This window comes from Ornithodoros turicata, chromosome 3 (genome assembly GCF_037126465.1).
Source record: "Ornithodoros turicata isolate Travis chromosome 3, ASM3712646v1, whole genome shotgun sequence".
NCBI lineage: Eukaryota > Metazoa > Arthropoda > Arachnida > Ixodida > Argasidae > Ornithodoros > Ornithodoros turicata.
In genome coordinates this window covers 32,764,329-32,789,735 of record NC_088203.1, presented here as the reverse complement: position 1 = coordinate 32,789,735, position 25,407 = coordinate 32,764,329, and the positions used below count along the sequence as shown (strand labels likewise).

Genomic DNA, 25,407 nt, shown 5'->3' with positions numbered 1-25,407 from the left:
GTTCCGAAGCTGTACACGTAAGGCTGAAAACGGCACAAGAGAGGACATAAAACAAAATGCACTTTACTTCATATTTTGGTGCGTATGAATATATCACGTATGCGTGCTGCGCACGCGTTTATATCCGTACACGTGCTGCATATGTGAATCCGGTCCTGTTATGCAGCTACTCGCTTCGTACTCGCACCTGTTATAAATAATTATTCGCGCACGTCTCGTTCCTTGAGTGACAGCGCACAGGATCACTGGTTCGGGAAAGTAAGACGCGGGTGCATATGCCGGAAATTTGCCTGCTGCTTTCACAGAGAGCACTCGTGCCGTACATCAAATACGGTTAGCAGTGCTTTCTCCAAACAATCACTTAATCACCATGCTGTGTCCCGTAGCGAATCCAGGGTGGGTGGGCGGTTGGGCGATCGCCCCCCCCCCCCCCCGCAAAAAAAAAAAAAAAAAGTTTACGCATTGAGTTTCCCTCAATCCCCTCCTCTGCTAAACGCTTCGACAAAGAACTCGCCGGCCCCTGGCGCTGTGTCTTACTGAAGAATTTCACAATATGCTGTGCAAGAAATTGCACGACTGAGACAGCTGCAATATAAAAGAGTGTCTGTGTTTGGCAGTATCTAGGAAAATTCCCTCCTTTTAAATATATGTACAAACAGGTACTGACACTATCCGCTGGTACGTCTTCCTTCCTGCTGTCCTCTCTCCATCTATCTACGTCTGTAGGCCGCTAACAGCCACAGTTGCTTCGCGGCGCTAACACAGAATAAAAAAAACTATCCGCAGACTGATTATGTTGTGGGGTTATGAATCGTGCACGAGCGAATGCGACTTTGGTAAATATCGACGGAGCCACGTGCTTTGAGGTTAAAGCTGGCAAAAACCGGTTTACTTCATCGTCACTTCCGTAAAACCCGAAAGACCCCGAAAACCGAGAACTCGCTAAAGTGCATATTCACCAACCAACACACGTTAATAAACTCGCTCACCAGTTATCAAAATCCAGTAGGCGCAATAAGTCGAATCAGGAATATTCTTCCGAAATGATTGATCAAAACCATTTATTATCACTGTCTGCTGGTTTGGGGCAATACAACAACCGGGAACTTACGTAAACAACGTGTCCTTCCACGCCGTGCTGTGCGTATGATTACAAATGATTTTTTTACCCCTTCTGCACAACTATTTTCCAATGCGCGCATTCTTACTCTTGAAAGCATGTTTACATTTAAACTGGGAGTATATATTCATAAACTGGTAAGGGAAGAGAACCTTGTGCTTACATGTAGGACGATGCTGTACCCAATAAGAGATGTCCAAAAATTCGAAACACCTTTGCTTAGAACAAACTACGGCAGGCAGTCGATGGGATACCTGGTTCCCCTTTTCCTAAATAAGTTTGTGCATTTCATAGAGCTTCTGTATTCGTATCCTCAATTTAAACGAGTAAACCTCAGATCACACTTGACAACGAATTCAGATAGCGCTCTACCTGTAGACACTTTTAACCATTTCTCTTCCTTGCCGTTCTTTTTGTTCTGTAATCCATTTTCGAATTAGCATTTGCATAGGTGTTATTTTTTCCTTTTTTCCTTCTCTCTCATCTTCCTTTGTTATGTTGCTCTCGTTCGAAGTGCGGAATGGATTTTAATGTGCAATCACTTGTGTTTGGGTGTCATTACTTTGCTTGAATACTGATTGTATTTCAAATGATGTGTGATCTTTTCATGTTCACTGGTACATCTTGTTGTGCTTCCACCAGCTGCATTATGTTTGTCCATGTACCTCGTCAGGCTTGGGCCTTTTGTACATGGACCAAATTTCTGTACCGCAGAAATTGAAATAAATTGAAATTGAAATTGAAAACACAAGCACTGGAAATTGCTATGGAGTGCCCATTTATCACAGCTGCTCCGCATCTCGAATTCATTTGAAATTCGAAAAGCTCCTATTTTCCACTCAAGCGTACTCGAAAACGCCTCATTTTGTAGCTCGTGAACTATAAATCTGATTTTTGACCCTCATTAAAAACACACAAAAAAAAAACATAATATGGGTCTAAGTATGCAGGCTTCAAGAGGTGATTCCGTGGTACGGCTCACGTCACAGTTAACTTGAACACCACTCCCGCCTGCGAAGCGGGAAGAGAGTCACCCTGGCAGCGCCCGGCAGAAAGCAACCCCATGACCAAAACACCCTCCGCCGTTATTTCTACTAAGCGCCACCAGGGTCCGCAGGCCGGAATGGCGTTCACGTTAACTCTGATGCGAGCTGTACTAGGTATAGTTGGCACAAAGCGTACCTGCTGGCATTCATGCGCTGTTGGTGCCTATAGTCGTGTTCAATGACGGGAAAAAAAAATCTGGTCCATCAACTACATATGCCGTTGGAGATAAGGGGACGCATTAGCGTGCCAAGAGAAATACTGCAGCGCCACCACGCAGCGTAGTGCCATGTGGCCAGTCTTAGCGGCCAATACGGAAGCAGAGTGAGCATGATGGATTACATTATCTCACGGAGGAGCGAGCGTTACTTTTCTGTGTCCAGCCAACGCCACCTAGATACAGAAGGCCCGATTAATGCCTCCTCTCCTCCCTTGGCTACGTGGACATATAGAGCCAGAATTCGTCTGTTACTGCGAATCGCTGTTCTGCGAATTCAAGTACTCTCAAATGATTACAGCTAGCTTGGTACCTGTAGAGTCACTAAATAGGGGTACAGAGTATCGCACTCATTTTCCGCGCCGGAGCCGCCGTTCGGGGTTCGCGATTGGGCCGATCGTGTCACGTGGTTTCTCCTTCCAAGAACGCGCCGTCCATGTTGAGTCCCCTCCATCCAAAACCGGTTTCCTCGGTTGCGAGCTGGCTCGACTGGGCGCTCTTCTCCGGCGGCGAAGGGCGAAGTTGGCGTCCCGTTGCTAGTCGACGCAGTCGCGCCGGACCCAAGATGGCGGGCTCGCTTGCCGGCGTGGATCAGTGTCGCTACTCTGCTCCCTTTTAGTGACTCTAGGCACCTGCACACCTGAATATGCAGACAAAAAGTGCAACACGCTTTCTAGAAAATCAGTTTTAAGAAAGATATGGGTCCGTTTTGTATTGTATTTTCAAGCTTTGTATTTTAGTGTGCGGGAATGTTCAATCACTACTCGCAGACGACGGTTGTTCGTCTTCATGGCCACAACCGCTGAAAGTACGTTCGTGATTGGCTACAGCCCTTGAAAACTCGATCCGGATTAGCTGACTATCAGTTGTTACGTCACGTCGACGAGTAAGCAGGCTTTCTCTATCTAGATGACGTTGGTCCAGCCATCCTATCTGCGGCGGAGTAATATTTTGAGAGCTGACGGACTACATTTCTTTTCCTTCTTAAGTTGAATACGACTATAGTAACGTAGTTTGGCTAGCTGAGGCGGTTCTTCAGCTGGCAAAAACCGGTTTACTTCATCGCCATTTCCGTAAAACCCTACAGACCCCGAAAACCGAGAACTCGCTAAAGTGCATATTCACCAACCAACACAAGCACTGGAAATTGCTATGCAGTCCCCATTTATCGCAGCTGCTCGGCATCTCGCGTTCATTTGAAATTCGAGAACCTCCTACTCTACTTCCACTCCAACATACTCGAAAACGCCTCATTTTGCAGCTTCTGAACTATAAATCCGATTTTTGCCCTCGATTAAAACAAAAAAACAAACATAACATGGGTCTAAGTATGTAAACTTCAAGAGGTAATTAATTGTGTGGTACGGTGCGCGTCAAAGTTAACTTGAACACCGCTCTAGCCTGCGAAGCGGGAAGAGTGCCACCCTGGCAGCGCCTAGCAGAAAACAACCTCTCTAACTGTAAACAGATGACCAAAACACCCTCCGCCGTTATTTCTACTAAGCGCCACCAGGGCCCGCATGCCGGAATGCGACCTTTCCATGTAGCATCGCGGCCCGTATTGGCGTTGCATTTCATCCGCACTCAAGCTGCTTTTGTAAATCCAGGTGGTCTCTCGATCGCCGTGCTTTGAACGAACGTGACGCATGACCTCAGTAAAGCCACGGGTACCAAAATCAAGGGGGACAACTGACCCCCACTCCTTATCTCTGGGTGTAGTTTCCTCAGCCCCTTGCACGCACGGACATACAGTACATGTTGCGTCTCTAGTGTTTTTACAAGCTGATTTTTACAAATATTCCACGCTCATCTAGTTTCCCAGCTGCCCCTACCTCACAGCCCCTAACACTCCACAAAGATATTGCACCCTACAATAAAAATAAGAACTGCCAAAAGGGCCAAAATACATTCTAAAAAGGCAAGAAAAGTCATAAAATACGGGTGTCGCGCCACCTCGACTGAAGGCGAACCCCGGAAGGGTGGACGACATGATGGAAAGAATTGCTCTGAGGATGGAACAGACAGACACAACGCAAGCCTTAAGTTGTTTGGGAACATGAACAGTTGTTCCATCACATTCACCAAATGCCTCGTGCTTGCGTCGTATGCATGTATGTGTGTGTGAATAAGAAGGAATGTAGGAGAGAGTGTGATAAAAGTGAATGCATGTCCCGTCGTCAAATGAGGCTCCTGGCCAAGTCATCGGAAAGCCGACACCAGCGTGGTCGAATTGGTAAAGGCGCTCCGACTGGTAATCGAGAGATGCGTTGTTCAAATCCCGGCGCTGTGCGGCGTTTTTGATAACTGTTTTTCGACGGACGACAGTTTGCGCGCCTGGGAACGACAGTTTTCCGCAACTTTTAAATATTGGTAGCCGTTGTGGCAGGGGAATGTACTTTGCAACACAGTGGCGGTAAATTCGACGCGCACTTTACGTTTCAGGCACATAAAAAGAAATATATAAACAAATAAAATAAAAATAAAAACAAAGAAGAAAAAAGAAAACGTCACGTTGATTTGGCAAATTTCATAGTTAACTTCAATTAGAATATGATGCACGACGCAGCACGTGGCAAAAGTTCCCCGAAGAAAAATGTCGTTGATCCTATAGTTTTGCGCAGAGTGCTCTTTATCACGGTTACCGAAACACCCTACGGATCATCGGCTATTTTAGAGTAACCTTCGATTTCTTTCTTCGCTTAATACGCGGCTGTCGCTGTGCCAACTTCCCGCTTGTTGTAAAGATCACATACCAAGAGCGACGATTCGCATCCTTAGGCATGCACCTGCGTACCTCGTAACCCGGAAAAATTCTTGTTCGCTACGACGGGGTAGAGTCACTAAATAGGGAGCAGAGTAGCGACACTGAGCCACGCCGGCGAGCGAGACCGCCATCTTGAGTCCGGCGCGGCTGCGTCGCCCAGCAATGGAACGCCAACGTCCCCCCTTCTCCGCCGGAGAACTGCGCGCAGTTGAGCCAGCTCGCAACCGAGGAAACCGGTTTTGGATGGAGGGGACTCAGCATGGTCGGCGCGTTCTTGGAAGGAGAAACCACGTGACACTGTCGGGCCCAATCGAGGACAGCGACGCGGCCGCGGAAAAGGAATGCGATACTCTGTACCCCTATTTAGTGACTCTATGACGGGGTGAACACGGGTCTTTACCTTCTTTTTAACGTCTTTAACTTTACCCTTTTACCTTCTGCGGGGTCCGCACACAGGATATCTGTATGTATGTCTACAAAGTACAATTGAATACGGACTGGCTCCCGTTGCATAGTGGTTAGGGTGATCGGTGTCCACGCCGAGAGTGGGAGGTGATGCGGGTTCGAATCCCCGCGAGGGGTCTTCCGGCAGACTTTCCAGACGACAGTTCCCTCTGAAGTCGGCCCAGGATGCATATTGCCCCCCACTCCTTCTTGCTGCCATTCGGTTCCTTCGCGACGCTAACACGAAAGAAAGAAAACCTAGTACTCTGCGTCGTGCTTGCCTTTTAAGTGCCTGTTTTCAGCTTTTTCGAGTGTATTGTTTGTACGCATCTGCTACTAGCTTTAGAAAGTTATCGGGGGGAGGGGGGAGCTGGAAGTTACGACAATCCTCCAGCCCAAGCAAAGGCTGTTGAAAGTTACTCCCACAATATATACAGACTGTACGCTCCGCTGCCTTATATTAACGCACGGAATCTTGGGAATACGCAAACAGATTACTGATTCCCTCAAAAAGCAGGAAGGCAAACTCTTCCGTTTCATCCAAGTCTGAAAGAAGGAATCAAACGGAGACAAAATAGCGTCGTCTGCAACGCATTACGTCAGAAGGCTTCCTCAGAACGACCTCCTCTCCGCGAAACGTAAACAGCTGACATTATCTCTACTCGTACCTTATCCACGCATAACACAGCACTCTTAGTGCGCAACGCCCGAGAGGAATGCAGACGCCGATTAGAATCGAAGCAGATGTCATCAAGGGCGCACCGAACTCCTGGAAACGATGAAGAAGCTCCGCCGAGCACTGTCCCTTGTGCCAACCGCGTGTGAAGTGTACATTTCGTACTGCAAGCCCCGGTCCTTGTTGGATTTACCGCTCGAACGCCGAGGAAAGTGGGCGGTGCACTGTGTCTACAACGATGGCATCGTCCTCACCTGCGAAGTGGTCCGGGAGACTGCGAGTCGTGAGGTGGTCGGAACAATCAGGGAGACGCACCTTACGGGGCTTCAGAACGCAGTAAGTAGACAGAGTAGGCTACGAGTGCATACTGTGAAGGTAATTATTTCTGCGATGACCTAATTTCGCTATCATCATAGTTACGCTAACTTAAGACCGCGACTTGCAGCGAATGAGTTTCAGGAAGTTGGTCTTAACCACTTGGTGCAATTTATCGTGCCACACTCACGATATTAGTGCACGTGTGCACACACTTTGGTAACATTTTCCCCTCTGAACATAGGTTCCACACTAATTGCAACGCCATTCCCTCTGATCATTTTATGTTGGACTTTTCAAAGTAAGCTTGAGCGTCGTTTTCAAGACGACGAAGGGAGGGTATAGCTGGGACTGGAGTTTCGGACCCAGATGTGGTTCATGGTACGATCGCAGAGCACGTGCACCGCGGGTCCCACAAAATATTCCTCGAACGCCGCCTCCTTCTACTCGTATTCGCGAGCTATTACGACCGGCAAATTACCCGTGCGTGTGTGCCCACGTTGAAACCAGTTCTGCGGGACCTTCTTTTCGCTCTCGAGAGAGAGAGGAATGTGTGCTCAATGCGTGTGTGCCGCCAACACAGACACAACACAAGCGCTTTGAAGCCCAAGGAAATTTCGTCGTCGCCGCTGCGCATGCCCAGAATGCAAAATGCGCTTTGGGTGCCCGCGTTATAATTTTAGTGCATCGTACGGTATCGCCTTTGCATATGATGCACTAGACCTAACTATTTTTCGAAAACATCTCTGAGCCCCAAAGGTGGCTTGCGTTGATATCGCGACCGGCGAGAATACGCGTGAGTATGTCGTCCTCAAACGGCCGAAAACATAGAGAAAGTGTTGTTTTACGATACGAATTATTTTTCATACCAGCAACACAATAGGCTTACAAAGGGCTGTCAAAGCTTTCTGTTGAATGTCCGAAACACATAATAAAGCCCTTGCACGTTAGCCGTACCTTCCTTTGAGATCACAGGCTTGTTCACTGATGTGATGCCCTTAGATGCAGTACAACTCTCGGTGACTCGGGTTCGAATCTCAGCACTGGATATGTCGCCTAGGAAGTTTCTCTGCCTTAAAGGGTAAAGGGGGAGGGCGCTAAAAAGACACGCGAGGCAACACCTACACACACAAAGCGCTCACTTACAACGGTATAATCGTCTCACATAGGTGCTTTTAGAAAATGTTGAAAAAAAAAAAAAAAACACACTGTATTGTACGTAGCAATTACGCTGACGCAATGATTACCACATTTTTCCTGACACTTGCGTATCAAAAAGGTCTCAAAATTTCGCCTCTCTCCCTATATCCGGACGTTATCTAAACGTGTTCAATACTTGTTTTGCATCCACAAGCCCAAAATGTGTTCCTAAAGTGCCCCCTGCTTTGATATTGTTCCAGTGCTCGCGCAAGCGGTTGTTGACACATGTTGAGGTCTATTGGATAAGAAAGTCCGCATGATAACGGAATATATTGTACACTCCGCAAACGGCACTTGATGGTAGATCTAACAGTTTTGCTCCGCAACGTGACCTATTAATTACCGGTATTGACGATTTTACCTTTAGGTTCCCTAAAAAAACCAACGCACATCGAACTTATTTACTATACCTATTTGCTTTAACCTATTGGGTCATGACGACGGGCCTGCCGATAGGTGGCTACCAAGGGCTCGGCTCGCTGCCGCTTGTTGCGCCTTCACGGCCACGTGACTCCTGTGCAAAGAGCACGTGGGAGCGCCAGGGAGTTCCCGCGATGGGCGAAGTTGAAGCAACCCATGACAGATACGGGGGAAGAGAGATATAAAAAAAAAATGTGGGCGTGCTGATACGTCACGCTTCGCAGGCAGTGTCTCAATGCGTTCCAAGGAAAGGTCACTCGGCTTATCTTCCGTTTTGGGACATTGTGGAAGGCTGCTGAAGTTTTGGCTGCAGGCTTTTTTTTTTTTTTTGTTGCACCACATTGCTGTACAACCTAACAAAAGCGCGCTTGTCGCGTAATGCAGTTATACACTGGTGCACAATGTATAAGGTTTTGGGCGCAAAAGACTGACCATCGTTATACACGCTCTGAAAGCAACACAAATCATTCCATACTCATGCTGAAATTTTGTTTTGGCCGCCATTTCCGAAAACAGCGACATGTACTAATAGATGCAGAGTATTTGAAAAATGAATCGGATACTTAAGCCAATTCTTGACATGAAATTATGCAAGCTGAACACCTCGCTATTTACCTCATAACATATGTAATCGCGTTGTTTGACAAAGAAAAGTCGCTGTGTACTATGTATTTGTCGCGAACATCGTACTAGAGGTAGTGGAAGGTGACATCCTGTTTAGACGGAAAGTCACATCCGCTAGGAACACTGTCTCTTTCATACCTTCGTCGTACAAGCAAACGTTTTTGCTTACGATTTCAGAACAGGGTTTAGACACTATGTCACTGTTCTTCCCCTTTCCCGGCTTTTCGCGATGCAACAAGCTTTCTATTGAAAAAGATTAACACCAATACACAAAACTGATGCTGAAATTTTATTTCACAGTTGATATATAATCAGAGTAAATCAGCTGGACTAGAAAGCATGGCATCAAAGGGGAAAACAAAAACAGTTCTAGCAGAAGAGACTCTTCCTACTGCCTGAAGTGAGCGTTTCTCAAAACGAGGGCGCACTCTCAACGCAGCAGCTCTTAGTGTTCGCTCCATGCTGAGCAATGACTTGTACTTTATTTTCATGGACGCCACCACAGAGCAGCCATGTTCGCAAAGTACATCATGACGAATAAAAAGAGAGAGAGAAAGTCAGAAAGAGAGAACTTTCATGACTTTAGTGCTCAGGAGCAGATATCCTCCTACCAAAGCCGTCCAAATTTTTGAAGATAGCTTGAGTAGAACCAGCAGCCCCAAACGGGGTCAAATCCAGGCCAGTCCGCAAACGCTGCTGAGCCTGCGGTCACCCTCCTGGGTCGGGGGTCACTATATGTTAGAATGCGAGGTGCCCTTTTTTGCTGGCATAGCATGCCGAGACTGGGAGGTGACCCGGGTTGGAATCTTTGCACAAGCTGTACTGTTTGAGGCTGGGCTTTCCTCAAACACTTTAGGCCAATTGTCAACATATGAAGTCGGTCCAGAACGCTCCCCCACTCCCGCCCGAGCAACATATGCCGCCAGACAGGCAGGCGGATCGCTTGGAAGTAGTCACCACCTTTTATGCTACGCAGACAGTGTATACCGTCCTGTTTTCATACAACATTGAGGGTTACCCCCGTAATCTCAAGATCACTAATCTTTACGAATCCCTGTTATCAGGTACCACGATACATGCCGAGCGCCGCTGCTATTTTCTCCATCTTCGTTTCTAAGGAAAAGTTTCGTATGTCCTCTGCGAACGAAGCTGTTCCATAATTTCTAGTATTTTTCTTCAGAAATTCGAACACCAGTATTGTTGTCTGACTACCCTCACTTTCACATGTTCCGCAGGTGAATATTCGGGGAACAAGGACGCGGTAATGTTTATTTTATTGCAGATTTTATCTTCCTACTTCCAACTTTAGCGACGCTGTTCCATTGCTTGCTACTGAATACTGGCATTCAACAAGCTTGTTATATATAAAGAAATTTTATTACCCTGATCTGATGGTGTGTACAATAAAACCAGTGCGAGATGTACACACACACGCTGTACGGACTAAAACAAGCAGTTGGTTTCCGAAACACACTTCCTTCGGTTCTTACATGGAGTCTCATTTCTTGAAAATAGCGAACAATAAGCAGTAGTTATGATGTGACTGTGAACAGCAGCACATTATCGCCGAAGTTCTTTCCACTTATACGTACACCAGCTAATGGTTCAGAACAGGGTGAAAAGAAAAGCAACGAAACGTCCGGTCGTTAAAGTATAACAAGTGGAGATAATTTCGCATGCTTTGATGTAATTTATATCGCATCACATACATTGCGGTGTAGTACATACGATCGCCGTATTTGATGAGGCAATCGTGTGTAAAGCACAGCGCGGTCCTATACGTTTGTCAGCCGGTCAGTGTCCGAAGCGACGAGGCTTTATCTGACCCCTGACTAAACCGTCGAAAACTGTTTATCCGCACACTTGGTGCGCTTCGCTACTTATTCCGGCCACTTACCGGCCTAAAGAATACGCATTACAAACCCTGACCAGGTTCGACAATCCTTGCACTGCGCACGAATCCGACCTGTGCTCTAACCTGTAAGTCACTGAGGGAAACGGTTCCTGAAAACTATGTGAAATGAGAAAGTATAATATCCAACGGTTTGTTGCTGCTGATTTCGCTATTGAAACCGTGCTGTCTCGGTCTAACCACGGCTCCTTGGTCATACTGTGACGTTCTGTAGGGGCCCCTCCCTTACCTTCTACACACAATCCTGGCATACTTGTGCCTGGACGCGGTCCTTATGCGATAGCCGATTTCGAATGCGAGGAAACAAGCAAAGTTAGATTGCAAGGAATAGCCATTGTACTTCGTCTAACCAAATCTACCCGTACTTTACAATCAGTGATTTATCGAGGCTCCCTCACTAAAACCCTAAAATGTTCGAATGTTTGACGTCAGGTTGTGGACTGGATTCGATTCCGGCTGAGGACGCTATCAGCTTTTCGGCGGGTACCAGTTGTACAAGTTGCTTATAGATTGTGCACGCGCAGCGAGCTAACGCCCAACGCATTGGCAGTGCTACTGGAAGGGTTCCTCGAAGAGCAAAGTCCCTCAGGGCTGAGCGAGAATACGGCGATATGCACAGACCGACCACTGTTGCATCGCTTAAGATCATATTTGTATCACGACACAAAGCAACAAATTATCAATTGCAAGAGAGAGAACCTCATGCAGCAAGCAACGACCTTGTACTGACCAAGAGCTCGTGATGCCCTGATAAGCCATCCATTGGCACCAACGCACTGTTCCGTTTCTTGGCCGGCGCGGTGCAAACCTCTGCATTTCACGGAAAGGGCATGCGATACGAAACAGTAGAGTATTTCGGATCCCCTCAAAAATCCTTCCGCAAGGCGCGCAGCGCGCTTCAGCGCATCCATGTAAACAATCGCACGTGGCCGGGTGCCATGGCCGTGACCAAGCGCTCCCATGCATTGGATAGGCCGGTTATCACACCAGTCATTCTAGCTCACCATAGTAGACGCATGGCGCCCACGGCCAGGTCCCACGCAGGAAGCTCGAGTATACGCGGGCGGAAGGTGGACGGTTGCCGTGTTGTGCGACCTTCAAACTCATTGCGGGACCTACTGCGGTTCCCTCACTTTCACGCCCAACCCCACTGCGCGTTATCCTCTGTAAGATTACATCACAACTCATTGCAGTTCTGCTCCTACATGTGACCCATATCTGCAAACCATTATGCGCAATTTTTTAAAAGTATTTCGGTATTTCGGTAAAAGTAGTTCGGTAAGGCAGAGGTGCCTAAAGCGTCTGAGGTAAGATTCAATAGCGTCAGCTGTTTCTGAATTATTCGGTTGGGGGATCTTCGTGAAACGCCCGGTACATACTAGTGAGTTTTATCGTACGCTGTCGCCTTTGCATACGTAAGGGATAGCGTGGTGGTTCTGTGCAGTGCGCAAAGCTCTGTTTATGTCTTGCACGTGCGCAGAACCACCAACGCTATCCCTTACGTACGCAGAGGCGATAGCGTACGGTATACTAAAACTCACTAACATGTAACAGCTGACAGGATGCCATTCAACTATGTGCGGATTCCTTTCTCTTTTAAATTTGGTGTTAATTTTTACTTTCAGTGTAATTCGCGTTTTTTTTTTCTTTCTTTCTGACAAATGAACCGCCGTAGTGCAGGGAGCAGCCGGTACTAGCCGGAATCCTGCGAGGTTCTGCCGCAAAAGCTTCAAGCACAGGCGAAAAATAATTGCGTACTCTTGTAAGGCGGCCTTGTGGCCTGAGCATGCGCGATGGCGGCAACGCTCTATGCTACCTCATGGCTTGCGCGAAGTGATAGTGTTAGGCCTCTTATCGCAGAGTAGGTCGTAGAATGATAGGGGCTACTCGTAATGTTGTGGCTTTTGGCAGAATAAAGCTTGTTCGGGGATACAAACAACAGTATGTGTACATCTTCGATAATTGTTGGACGAACGCGGTGAGCTTGAAAAGAAATATCTCCTCTCTTTTTATGTGTATATGATTGTGTTCTTGGTGTGGCAGGACCGTATCACAGGGCTCGCCCTCATTTTTAACTGGCATAAATAAAAGAAATCTTGAATCTTGAAAACCAAACAACCCTTATTTCCGAGGTGCTTGGAACACTCCACGATGCTGGAACCCTGGACACTAAGGACAAATAATTATCATTCAAAACTACTGCTGGTTCTACGTCGCGATTATTAGAAATGTGTACGCAGTGCGACCCGGTCCTGTAGTGTGGAATGGCGCTGGAACAACGAAAGATGAACGAGGCTCTCAAGCTTCAAACATATAATCCCTGCGCTCGTCCTGCTCGAGCCGTTATGACACTGATACACGCGTAACACAGGAAAAGATATCCACACTCTCACTGGTGGCAGCACATTACAACATTATTACCAACACAACCCCTTAATGGACTGACACCATGTCCATCCGTTTCGTTACACCCAAATGTACACAATGTCCAAGAGTTTTGATTCCATTCAGGGCTTTTGTGAAAAGATCCGCAAGGTTCCTCGACGATTCTATATACTGCAAGTCAAGTTTCTCATCTTCAATCTTCTCTCCCAGGAAGAAGTACCTAAGGTCAAATATGCCTGCTTTTTTCAGATGTGACTTGATTTTTAGTAAGAGAAGTTGCCCCCTGGTTGTCGACAAACAAAACTTGCGGTTCCTTTACAAGATCATTAGCTCCGAGTTCATCGATGAAATGCTAAAACCACAGCACCTCCTTTGCGGCGTGACACATGGCCAGGTATTCGGCTTCAACTGTTGACAGCGCAGTTGTTCGCTGCTTTTTACTACTCCAAGATATAGCACCACCAGCCAACGTGATCGCGTATCCACTGAAGGATTTTCTGTCTGTTTGATCGACTGCCCAGTATGCGTCGCCAAAGGCTTGAATGCACTTCCCACTTCTCTGGTAAACGAGTGCATAATTCTTCGTCTGCTTTACGTATCGAAGGATATGCTTTATGCCACTCCAATGCTCTTCAGTTGGACATTCATTGAACTGGCTCATATAGGTAGTTCCAAAAGCCAAATCTGGTCTGGTTCCTCCGGCAAGGTACAGCAACGCTCCAACTGCTTGTCTGTATTTGTGTTCCAGGTCTCCCCCTGCTTTGTTGCTGTTGTCCGCTCTTCGATACTTGATTCCTGGATTTAACGGAGATGATGATCCTTTCGCATTTGCCATCCCAAACGTCTCTAGGACTTCCTCGGCATAAAGCGTCTGATCGAGCAATAGCGTCCCGTCTTTGTCCCTTTTCAACCGAATGGAAAGGACGTGACTTGCCTGTCCCAAATCCTTTGTGTCAAACTCTTGCGATATACGTCCCTTAAACTTGACGATTTCACTCTGATATTTTGATATAATGAGCTGACCATCAACGTGAACTCCTGCGATGAGATTTTTACGAGTCTTGGCTGACATAAACACATGGATCTGCTTTGGACCTCTTCATTCCTTCTGACTCGAGAAATTTATCCAAGGTGAAATTCCATTCCCTTCCTGATTGACGGAGTCCATACAGGCTTTTCTTTAGAAGACAGATTTTGTCCTTACCCCCTTCCGTAAAAGGTTGGGGTTGCTCCATGTAGACACTCCTTTAGTGCTACGGTGCTACGTAAGCTAAGCACTGCTAAGTAGTACGCTGCTGTGATATCGACCTGGTGAATCTTCCAGTCTATCCTTTCCACTTGGGAATATCCGCATGCCACTAAACGTGCCTTGTAGCGCTGTAATTTACCATCTGCGTTATACTTCTTACGGAACACCCACTTGCATTTCACCACTTGTCTGTCTTTTGGCCGTGACACGAGCTCCCGCGTTTTGAAAGTTTGGAGATTAGCTGCTGGGTACTGCTACTGCTTGCTTCGTATTCTGCCGCTGATGGCGGACGGTCTTCTTCTGTGCTATCCTGCTCGTCAATAGGATAGCGGTCTTGCTGACCGGTATTATGCGCCTCACTTAAGCTGCATGTCATCGACATCAAATGTGATAGTGACGTGACCATTGTCACATGTCCCAACACTGGTGCTTGCAGCCTGATGAAGCTTGTAGGGGAAACAGTTTTCGTCAAAAACGACGTCCCGACTCACAAAGATACGATCATCCTTCCAGTTCCACAATTTACGCAATACCCAACAAGGATGCATTCTTCACCTTTCGGGTCGAATTTCTTTCCCTTGAATCGTCTGCTTCGCACGCTCCATGCTCGACATCCAAATACTCGTAAGTGGTCTATTCTCAATTGGCCTGTCCACAGAGCTTCTGGCGATTTTCCTTCGATTGCCTTGGATGGACACTTATTTCTGATCTGACTTGCGTGACAACTGCATCAGCCCAAAGTTCTTTGGTGGTCCCTGACTCGATAAGGAGGCACCTCGTCATGTCAAGCAATGTCTAATTCTGAAACTCCATTCTGCTCACGAGTGCCTGGAATGGTCAGCTGGCGTCTTATGCCATGCTTAGATAGGTATTTGTTGAATTCCTTGCTGGTGTACTCTCCCCCGTTGTCAATGCGCAAAGTCTTAACAGTTGTATTGTGGAGATTTTCCACCATTCGTCTGTACTCATCGAATCTCTGGAGCACTTCGCATTTGGTCGTCTTAGGGTACACGACGGTGTATCTTGAATAACCATCTGTGAAAGTCACGAAATAGTTCGAACCTCCCTTGGACGTAGACGTGATTCTTCCAACTATACGTCTGAATGAACCAGCTCCAGTGGCGCATTAGCTCGTGTTGCTTCACCTTTTGGGAAACTGCACCTTCTCTGCTTTCCCAAGTAGCAGATATCGCATCTGTCCTCTATATGCTTGTCTTCGCTTGTTCCACATAGGTGACTTACAGCATCTCGATGGAGATGGCCCAGCCGTCGATGCCACAATGACGGGTCCTTCACTTTTGCAATCTTGGATGCGAATTGAGCCTCTTCGACGTGGTACAATCTTCCTTCCCGAGTCGCATTGAGGATGAACTCGCCTGTGTTTTCGGCAACTTCGGCTCTGCCTTCAGCAAAAGTCACGTGCAGCCCTCGTTCCTCGATCCGTCCTGTTAAAAAAAAAAAAAGAGGTTACAATTCAACTCTGGCACGTAGAGAACATGCATCTTCCAGTGTGACGTAAGTGCCACCGCACTTTTCAGACAATTGTATCTGAACGCGTTCCTTCCCAATAACTTTCATGAACTCTGTGCTGGCTGTCTCTACTGTAGACTCGCAGTCAGCTTCGCCTTGTACGATGCCATGTGGTCTGTAGCACTGCTGTCAAGATGCCACACGTGAGGCTGTGCGGAAACAATATTCTGAACACTAAGAGCCTTATGCATTGCTACGTTCCCTTGTAACACGCTTCCTTTCTTGGTTTGGTCAAGGTTGTCGACCTTCTCGTCAGCACGGAACCGATTACAATCTCTAGCTATGTGTCCAACCCTTCCGCAGGCGAAACACCGTACTTTCCTCTTCAGCGTGCCTTGGTGCCGTGGCAGGTTCCCTTGGTGAGCTTTTGTGTCGTTTTTCTTAGGATAGTTTTTGGTCATCAAAGCTCTGTTCTGACTCTCATCTTCACTGGTCTTCAGCGCGACGTAGTTTTCGTTTTTCTTCAATAAGTAGCCTTGTCTTCGTCTTGCTCTAAGTTGAGAATAAGTAGCTCATATGTATCAGGAAGTCGCATGAGCATGACCAATGCAACCTCTCGGTTCGTGAAGGCGTAACCTGCATTCGACAGCTTTCTGTTCATTAGTCCTGTCCATTAGTCTTCCTAGGTAGTCCTTCATGAGCTCTTTCCTTTTCATTTTAACGTTGAAGAAATCTCTCATCAACTGTAGTATGGGGAGAAGTCCAAACTTCGAGTGCATTTCGTGCAACGTATCTCATGCTTCCTTCGCTCTTGCACTTGCCCCGATGTCATCAAGGTAGTTATCCTCGACGACGAGGAACAGAAATGTCAGTACCTTGCTGTCGGTTTTATTCTCTTGGTCACTCATTTCCCTGCTTCAGTAGGTCGATCGCCTCCCAGCATCCCTTCTGTACAAGGGCGGCTCTTACCCGGATCGACCAACAATGGTAATTGTCAAACGACAGCTTCGGAACTTTGAATTCGCCTGACAGACATAAAGCGCATTCTTTTCACTTGCACTGGACTGCACTACCTCGGACTCCACGCAAGACGGGTTTTCGGGAGCTGCGCCTCCCAGCTGAAAGGAACATTATTAGTAATGTCTTTCTTTTCAGCAGGAAAGTGCATCACGCAAATAACCCAGTTCAGATCTGGTGCAGGAGGTGCAAGCGAAAAGAATGCACCTACAATTGGTTAACTTCGTTGCGTAGACGTGCCTTGAAAATAATCTCTTCTTGAGACGTCTCCGTAAACCAATGCGTAGCAGAAACAGCGTTGCTTGAAGTTGACTGTGTTGCTTCGTCAACGGTCTCGCAGCTCCTCCAGCATATCGCAAGCCAATCCACTCGCTACTTAAAAAAAAAAAAAAAAAAATGATCCATGCGTCGTCCTGGGCCCATATAACCTGTTAGAAATGTGTACGCAGTGCGACCCGGTCCTAGTATGGAATGGCGCTGGAACAACGAGAGATGAACGAGGCTCTTAAGCTTCGAACATTTAATGCGTGCGCTCGTCGTGCTCGAGCCGTAATGACACTGATACGCGTAACATAGGAAAAGATAGCCACTCTCTCACTGGTGGCAACACATTACAACATTAATACCAACAGCCACTGCGTCAACAATAGTATACTCCTCAAGTCCCAAACACCCTGGGATTTTTTTGAGGAAATTCCGGGATTTCGGGACATCCCAGATCCCATCACTTCTGTGGGCATAAATGTTCGCTGAGTGATACCAGCTGACAAAGGCTGCAGACTGATAAGTTTACTTACTGGAAAGGAAATTATGAACATGCTCTCATTGTGCTCGTGCTCATTGTCCGATCCCTATACTGCCAGCTCAGAACTGCAGAAATGGTTGCCTGCAGAAGTGATTAGTAGAGAGCGGATTTTGAGGCACTAAAACCAAGTGTTTTAAGCGCCTAAAATGCACTAAAAAGGTCCAAAAAGACACGAATTTTCTCGGAATACGCACGGTCAATATTGCACTATCGGCACCACAAGCAGTGGTTGCTTTACGGTAACATACTACTCCAAAGCTTGCACTTCCATTACGTTTGCTGCTCAGAAAAATTATGCTTCTATTATAAATTCTGATGTTATTCTTCAGTTGCACTGCGAAGATTCCACAGAGACAGCGAGACAAACAGGAAGAAAAATATTATGGCGATTTTGGCTTCCACAAAACCACTTCTGATCACATGGCAATCATTATTTTGGAATTGAACTCAAAGCACCATGCACACATCTTCTTATTGGGAGCGTGAAGACATTAGAAAACAAGCACCATTTCAACGTGCTCCGGGTTGAAATGCTGTCGCCTGTCACTACGGATTGTCCTATATGCCTTAAAGGGACTATGAAATTTCCCGAACCCCCATACTTTTTTTCGCTGGAAACTGTTCTTCCCGCCGAGAAACTAATATGCCACATTTTTTTCCGGACGAAATCGCTCCACTCTGTGAGGAGCGCGCGCTTATTGCTGAAAAGCAAAAACGCTTGTGTCACCAAACTTTCATCATGTAGATTTTTTTCCATCAGATGCAACGGCCGCGGTGCGAGTATGCTCAATATCCGCGCGGAAGCTGTCGATCCTGCTGCGCTCACCCAGCTCCCGTCGAGGTATATAATGACGTTGTGACGAGTGCGGGAGCCCGATGATCAGGATCAGCATGTGACCCTTTTGAGCGACCGCTCATGGCAGAACGACCAAATGATTTTTTTTTGTCCTTGTCAGTTCACTTTAGCGGTCCTGCTGCGCACGCGTCCGATGGTCCAACGAGGAGGATCTAGATCTACTGTCTAGCACAGGCGGTCGGGAACCTGTGGCCTAGATGCGCTGCAGTTGCTGTCCAGCGAAGACCAAGCGCGTGATAAAAATTTCGGCTTAGCTGACTGACAGAGGGCGCAGCACGGCGGGCAAATTCCTCAGTCAGAGGGGCGCTCGCTGTACGGCCTTCGCTCTTCATTATGTTTGGAAGCCATTTTGTTTCGCCTCCACACTAGCGCCATCCCCGGTTGAGGGGGGGAACAGCCAAACGTAAATAATCGCCGTGAACGCCGTGGGTCACGGAAGCTTGTGTGATTGTCATGCGGCGTTATCTATGTGTTGTCCACAAGAGCGTTCCGGGGAGGTCTAGTTAAGTCCAAGACTATCGAGGTATCTACCTTCGTGAACTGTTAAGGGCGAAACCCATTGGACGTTTTCTCAGCGTCAAAACGTCGCGCGTACGTCATGGCCTTGCACACGCGGCGAAGAAACGCCAGCGAGGCGACCACCCGAAACGCATGGGGCGCGTACGGAGCGAATGATGCACGCCGCTGTTGCTATATTCGTCGACCACAAATATCGGTTTGAACGTGCAGATGCTCTTCTTTCCTGTGATTCCTGCGTTCCTTCATTCCAGATACCATTAAAATGTTCACGTAAATTTAGTGTAATGGATAATGTCCCAAAAATTTATGCGAGCTGCTCATACGCCACCTTGTCTGCCGCACGACGGCCATGGTTCTGTCTACTTCTCGGAAAACGCGCCCAGACGCGCGCGAATATCTGTAGTCGACAGATTCCGGCGTACGCCCTCCGCGCGCGTTGAAAAACTGGTTTCCACGAGGTCACACGCGCGCCGAGCGCGCGCGCGTCCTGAAAACGTTGGAAAAACGCTCCATGCGTTTAGCCCTTTAGCAACAGGAGCGAAATTCACTCCATAATTGACGTCGTGGGCATCGTCAGGTGACGCTTACGTGACGCGAAGAACAGAGCCGTATATTAAAAGGAAGTCTGGCCATTAATGGGTCATGCCTATACCTGAGGCCATAGGCGCCGACTGCGGGGAGGGGGGGGCCTTGCCCCCCCCTTCCGGAACATGAACTAGAGGGGGGGCGCCTCCCCCGGGAAGTCCCGCTAAGAGACGAACGACCAACCTTTGGGGCTCGGTGCGCCCGGGTCAAAAGAGCGAAGAGGCACCAACCCCAAAAATGCATCTTGCAATTTGTAAAATATGTATCCGCCCACCATACTCATTATCACAGTAGAAGGTGAGGCGAAGAAACACAGAGGATGACACAAAACATAGCCTGAATTTCGCCCAAAGCAATCGATCCATGAAACGAGGCACTCGAAAAGGTACCAGCTGCCAGTGAGGTGTAACGGTAGGATCTTCGGAACGCATATCCGTTGGGAGCGGGTTCAACTCCCGCTGCTCCATTTGATTGACCATATTCATATATTGCGCGCATTTCAGGTCAAACACCGAGGATTCAATGCATTTTTGTTCCTTTTGCACTCAGTTTTCAAAGGCGTAATGCCTTCAGTTGTGCACATATTCACTGTTTACGTTCTCTCTGTTTTTTGTTGCTGTTTTTTTTTCTGTTTTTCTTTCCTCTTATTGCTATACTTGTTCTGCATACATCATAGGATCCCGCCAGAGTGTGCGACTCTTCAGCTTTTCTTCATTTTTCTTTTCGTTTTCTTTCCTTTTTGTTTTCTTTTGCGTTCTTCTTTTCTTTGCGTTTTTTGTCTTCCCCTTTCACTTTTTTTTGGAATAACAAGCCGACATCCATCCGGCTTACCTTACCTTTCTTTTTTTCTTAATGAACATATCCCTCCCCCCTCCGCCAGAGTACTTACTTCGCGGTGCGCCCTTGCTCCCCCCCCCCCGCCCCCCGGGAAAATGAAAACTCTCCGCCTTGATCTGCCTGAGACCACCCACTTTTTCAGCTTTCCGACCAATGAAGTCTTGAAATATGAGGCGCTATCAATCAGTCCATCCTCACTATTTGCCCTCCCCCCCCTTATCCAACATGGGCAGCGCCATTTTGAGTGGCAAGTGGATTGGATGGGATTGAAATGGATACCTCTCGCCAAGACCTACTAAATAGAGTGGTCTTGCTAGTCTTAGTAGGTCTTGCCTCTCGCAATCTGCAAAAGTAGTGGATTGTTGGTGCCAATTTGATGAGCGCCACCTAGGGAGCGTAAGGCACGTCGGGAATTGTCGTCTGCTTCCGCCGTTGTACCGCTGCCTGCAGAACCACCTGCTGGGACACATGGTGCTCTCGGTACGATTTTTAAACAAATCTGCATGAATAGGTGGAATATAAGAGGCAAGAATGTTTATAACCATGAGATCCAGCAATTAAATATAAGACTGTAGAGTACAGCGCCGTTTTTGTTATGATGTCGTCGCGAAAATCCGTGTTCACTAGGCCTAACACCGGCGACAAAACGTATTATTTTCAGTTAGATATCGATGGATCAGCATAAGTTGAAACTGATTTCCGAGGAACGTATATTAGGATGTACTCTTGCAGCGTAAAACCAGGTTAGTCTGTGAAAATTTTTTGTCACGAAATCCCCGCTTCACTGTGTTTGTTTTCGTCGCCATTTTGGGTGGCAGTATGGTGTCATGGCGACCCCCTTGGTAACAAGCAAACCAATCAGAGGAGCAAAACTGTGATTGACAGGTGGAGTCTCTTTTTGTGACCCCTCCCAATGGCCAGACTCCCTTTTAATATACGGCTCTGGCGGAGAAGAAATGGCCTAACACGTCCGTGTTGCCTCGTGCTGTGGCCGCTCTTTGGGTAAATTCGCCTCAGGAGATATTGGGTAGATGAATATGGTCATTGTTGTGCGTCGATTTGAACCTGTAGTGGATGATACGCAACAAACCTGGAACGATGACCAGGAGAAGCTGACCGACGAATACTAACTGAGGAATGCTGCTCTGGCATCACAGTTGCGCCGTGGAGCTGTTCTGCTCACGAAATTGCTATTGAGTCGGGAAAAGTCACGTGCTCCTGTAAGGCCATGGGAAGGGTTGCGCTTCTGTGACGTCACTGCTTGGGTTGGCATTGTTCGTAAGAACCCGCGTTTCGTGATTTTTTTTAAATTTCATTTTACTCTACTGTGGTGTTCAGTACAATGAGTACACAGTGTAGCAAACCACCAATCTCGAAGTGCCGTCACGGCTTAGTTCAATTTAGAAATGTGTACGTTATGCGATCACGTTATAATCGAACGCATAAAGTAAAGGATATAATGATTTTGTTGCGCAGTACCGGTACCTGCCCTTGTGTGTGCCTGAATTTGTGTTGACGAGTTTTCCTTATACATCCTTCACGAGTGAAACCTTCCTCTTGTCTTGCGCAGGAACATGTGGGGCCAGGAAGAGCTTCAAGGGATAAGGTCAGGTCGACTGCACGCAAGCTGAACATGCAGGCCTGGAAGGAACAGTCGGATGGTAAAGGAGATCCCTGCCTGGACTGGTTCAAAGAACTGCTAGCAAAGCTTGACATTCAAGTGACGGACAGTTTTTTACTCAGAGTGAAAACCAAGGCGTGACAACCACGTTCTCTTATGGACATCGCAAACATTGTTTTCCCTTTTTGGTGCCCGGACGATTGCTACCTACATCACTGCAACTTGTAAATTTTTTGGAGTAAACCACGAATTAAAGTGTAGACTATATAACAAGACCACTATCATAGGCAACAGGGCAAGGGCGGTGACGAGCTGGTGCGTGTAGGTACACGGAGAAAACACAGGGAAAGACGACACATGCACACACACAATTTCAAAGGCTCCTAGGGTACCCAGAGGATCTTAAAGGTTCTACTGTGTTTGAAGATCTCGTATGTCGGTCTTTTGCCTCAACTCACTGTTGCTTATTTTTGATCCGCAGTCTGGTACACAAGTGCTACACGAAATACAGCTTTTTCAACTAATTTTGTTCATTTTCTGTGATACATTACTCTCCTGTATTAATTCAGCAACACATAGGCAATACGGACTTTTTCACTTTTATACGCATACTATGACACGTCGGACGATGGCGCAATGAAACAGACAAAACAGATTTTTTTCGTGTATTGACAAGGAACATACGCACCTTTATTTACGTGCTACCACGCCCCTTTTTTTCCTAGCATTGAAAACTACTTGGCACAACTGCTATCATGCAAAACTGCAGATGGCGGAACAAAATTTCGTTGATGAACCGTGTAGTTAAATATATATTCTAGCATCACCGTAAAATCGTCGTGCACTTTCTATGTCACGGCTCAACATCTGAATGGCAACATGCTTTACGCAGTTCCTCATCGGTGGTGGGCATAAAAAGTGGAGAGTGCTCTAAAAAGTTGCACATTACTGTTATTTGGCAACTCGCTGACATCAATGTTGCTAATGTGTTCCTCCGCGGTAAGCGGAAATCGCTTCTTCGCTTGCCGTGGAGGTGGCAGATCTGGCCACGCAAGAAGTCCTATATTTGCTCTCTGCTGGGGCACAGAAAATTGCTTATACGATCTTCCCCAAGCTTGTGACGAAATAATGAGTGCCCTACGTGGACGATGTTGCGTCCTGGGGTTCGACGGTCTTGAAATTAGACCCAAAATAGCCTTCCATGTCCATGATGGATACCAAGAGAACATGCTGACACGCTACGCTTGTGACAACCACTTTATTTTTCGGGCTGGCCGCACGATGGCACAAATCCTTTCTGGAATGGCACACCATGCAAACCATCCTCACCAACCTACCAAGTCACACTAATCAACACGGGGACACGCATTCACACTCAACACATTCTCACATCTCAATTTTTTTCTCCCACCATCACCATCACCACCACCACGATCATCATCACCACCACCACGATCATCACCATCACGATCATCATCATCATCATTCTCGCTTACATTGCTGTTGGTGTGTTGACGGTTGGTGTGTTGACAAGAAGAGCGTCCAAGAGAGTTTTCAATTTCACGCCGCGCATGTGGCGCGTGCGCAGTGGCCTGTCGAACCGAGGACCGGGCCCTTACCTTAATTGGTAGTATCTCTGGACTCTGGCCGGCAGTCGGAGGACGTGCTTTCGAATCCCGCTGTTGGTGCCGTTTCTTCAGCAGCCATGATTCAATTGAAGTATGCAACTGGGCGTGGTGGGGTTTGTGTTGTATTTGTCCCTCTGTGTTTAATTGTTTTTTTTATTCCGTGTTAGCGCCGCGAAACAACTGTGGCTATGAGCGGTGTACAGATGTGAAGAAATGGAGAGAGGACAGCAGGAAGAGGTTAGTATGTGTCCTGTGCAGACTTCGGGGAGAACTGTGCCGTCATTCGTGTGGAAAGTCTGCGGAAAATCCAGAGGAAACCTCGAACAGCACAGCCGGTGGTATGATTCAGACACATCACGTCTCTGTCTTCAGCACGACGTTAGCTATCACCAACCAGGGGGACACCTTAAAGGTACTACAAAGCAGTCGAGATCGAACCTATGCAGTCAGCATGACGTGAGAGTGCTAGACTCAAAGGTTCAGCACAACAAGTAATATGCGCAGGAGTTTACTTGAAGTATTTTAAATTGGTAAATAAAAACGCAGTCAAGAATGTCGGGGCCACGCCTGGTGGGAAGAAGTCATCAATTTGTCAAGCAACCCTGTAAACAAGGAGACCGATAAACAGATGGCTTTCCTGTTGGGATTTGCAAATACTACCTTTTGAGAAAATGTACTTTGTGTGAAAGAAAATAAACAAAAGCCGAATCTTGCACTCAGTAGCTAAACGTCTATACCTGGGCCTTGTTTCAGCACCGTGGCGCTGCTATCGTACGACGCTCTGTTTGGCCCAGAGTCGTGCGCATGAGGGCCAGTTCTCACTTGCCGACACACGACGCTGCGTCGTGTGCGGGCGGCAGAAGTAGAGGCGCATTTCCGCCGCCCCGTCAGCGCGCACGATCTTCATGTTCCCACCACAGTGGCATTCCGTCGTCCAAAGCAGACGAAAAATCAGGAGGCGTGGCCTTTCTGTGTCACCTAATTGGTCGCCAGCTGAGGTTCTCGGCAGCTCTCGCCGACGCGGTGAAAGAAGTTCAGCATGGCAGTTTATTGGCTCGACGTCTCTTAAATGGTTAAAAATTGGGCTGTTCGGTACAGCATACTTTAAAAGCGATAAAACCCCCGTGCCGGGGAACAAGTCAACAGACGACACAACACACAGGCACCCCGGCACGGGGGTTTGATCGCTTTTAAAGTATCGACGTCTCTCTTCTCCCGACTCCGGAAATGCGCGTCTATTTCCGCCGCTCGCTCACGACGCCGCGTCGGGCATCGCCAAGTGAGAACTGGCCCTGAGACATTTTCGCCGCCGTACTTGACGGACTTGGCGTTTCGTCGGTCTGCTTCGCCACAGTGTTGCCAGTAAATTTAAATTTGCATTTTTTCGGGAGCTATAACGTCTACGTGAGAAAATTTTGCGGCATTTTACTTCTGAGGATGTACACAATTCAGGGCACACAAAACACGAGGTTGCACCTCGACTGCTTTATAGTACCTTTTGATTCGGACGCATCACGTCTCTGTCTTCAGCACGACGTTAGCTATCACCAACGAGCGGGACGCCTTAACCCTCAACCCGCTCGGCCATACCGCTGGTATGTTTAATTGCCTCATCCACTACCATGTTAGCATAGGTCGGGACGTGCTAGCCCTACGCTTCATGCGTTACGCATTTAGGGTACATTGTAGTACGATATTA

At 47.4% G+C, this 25,407-nt stretch overlaps 1 protein-coding gene and 1 long non-coding RNA gene across 3 annotated transcripts; both read left to right on the top strand.

Annotated features, from left to right (window-relative positions):
* The first annotated feature begins 6,234 nt into the window (after positions 1-6,234).
* On the top strand, positions 6,235-22,735 carry LOC135390169 (uncharacterized). The gene is made up of 2 exons (XM_064620146.1): positions 6,235-6,601; positions 22,030-22,735. Exons 1-2 carry the CDS (start codon positions 6,368-6,370, stop codon positions 22,219-22,221), a joined length of 426 nt encoding a protein of 141 aa, XP_064476216.1. The 5' UTR covers positions 6,235-6,367; the 3' UTR covers positions 22,222-22,735.
* Positions 15,548-16,850, top strand: LOC135390171 (uncharacterized). Of its 2 annotated transcripts, none has more exons than XR_010421746.1 (3): positions 15,548-16,043; positions 16,137-16,707; positions 16,762-16,850. It is a non-coding gene; the product is annotated as an uncharacterized LOC135390171 (long non-coding RNA). The 2 variants fall into 2 exon arrangements; XR_010421747.1 differs by having other exon boundaries at positions 15,548-16,259; positions 16,570-16,707.
* Positions 22,736-25,407: the final 2,672 nt, after the last annotated feature.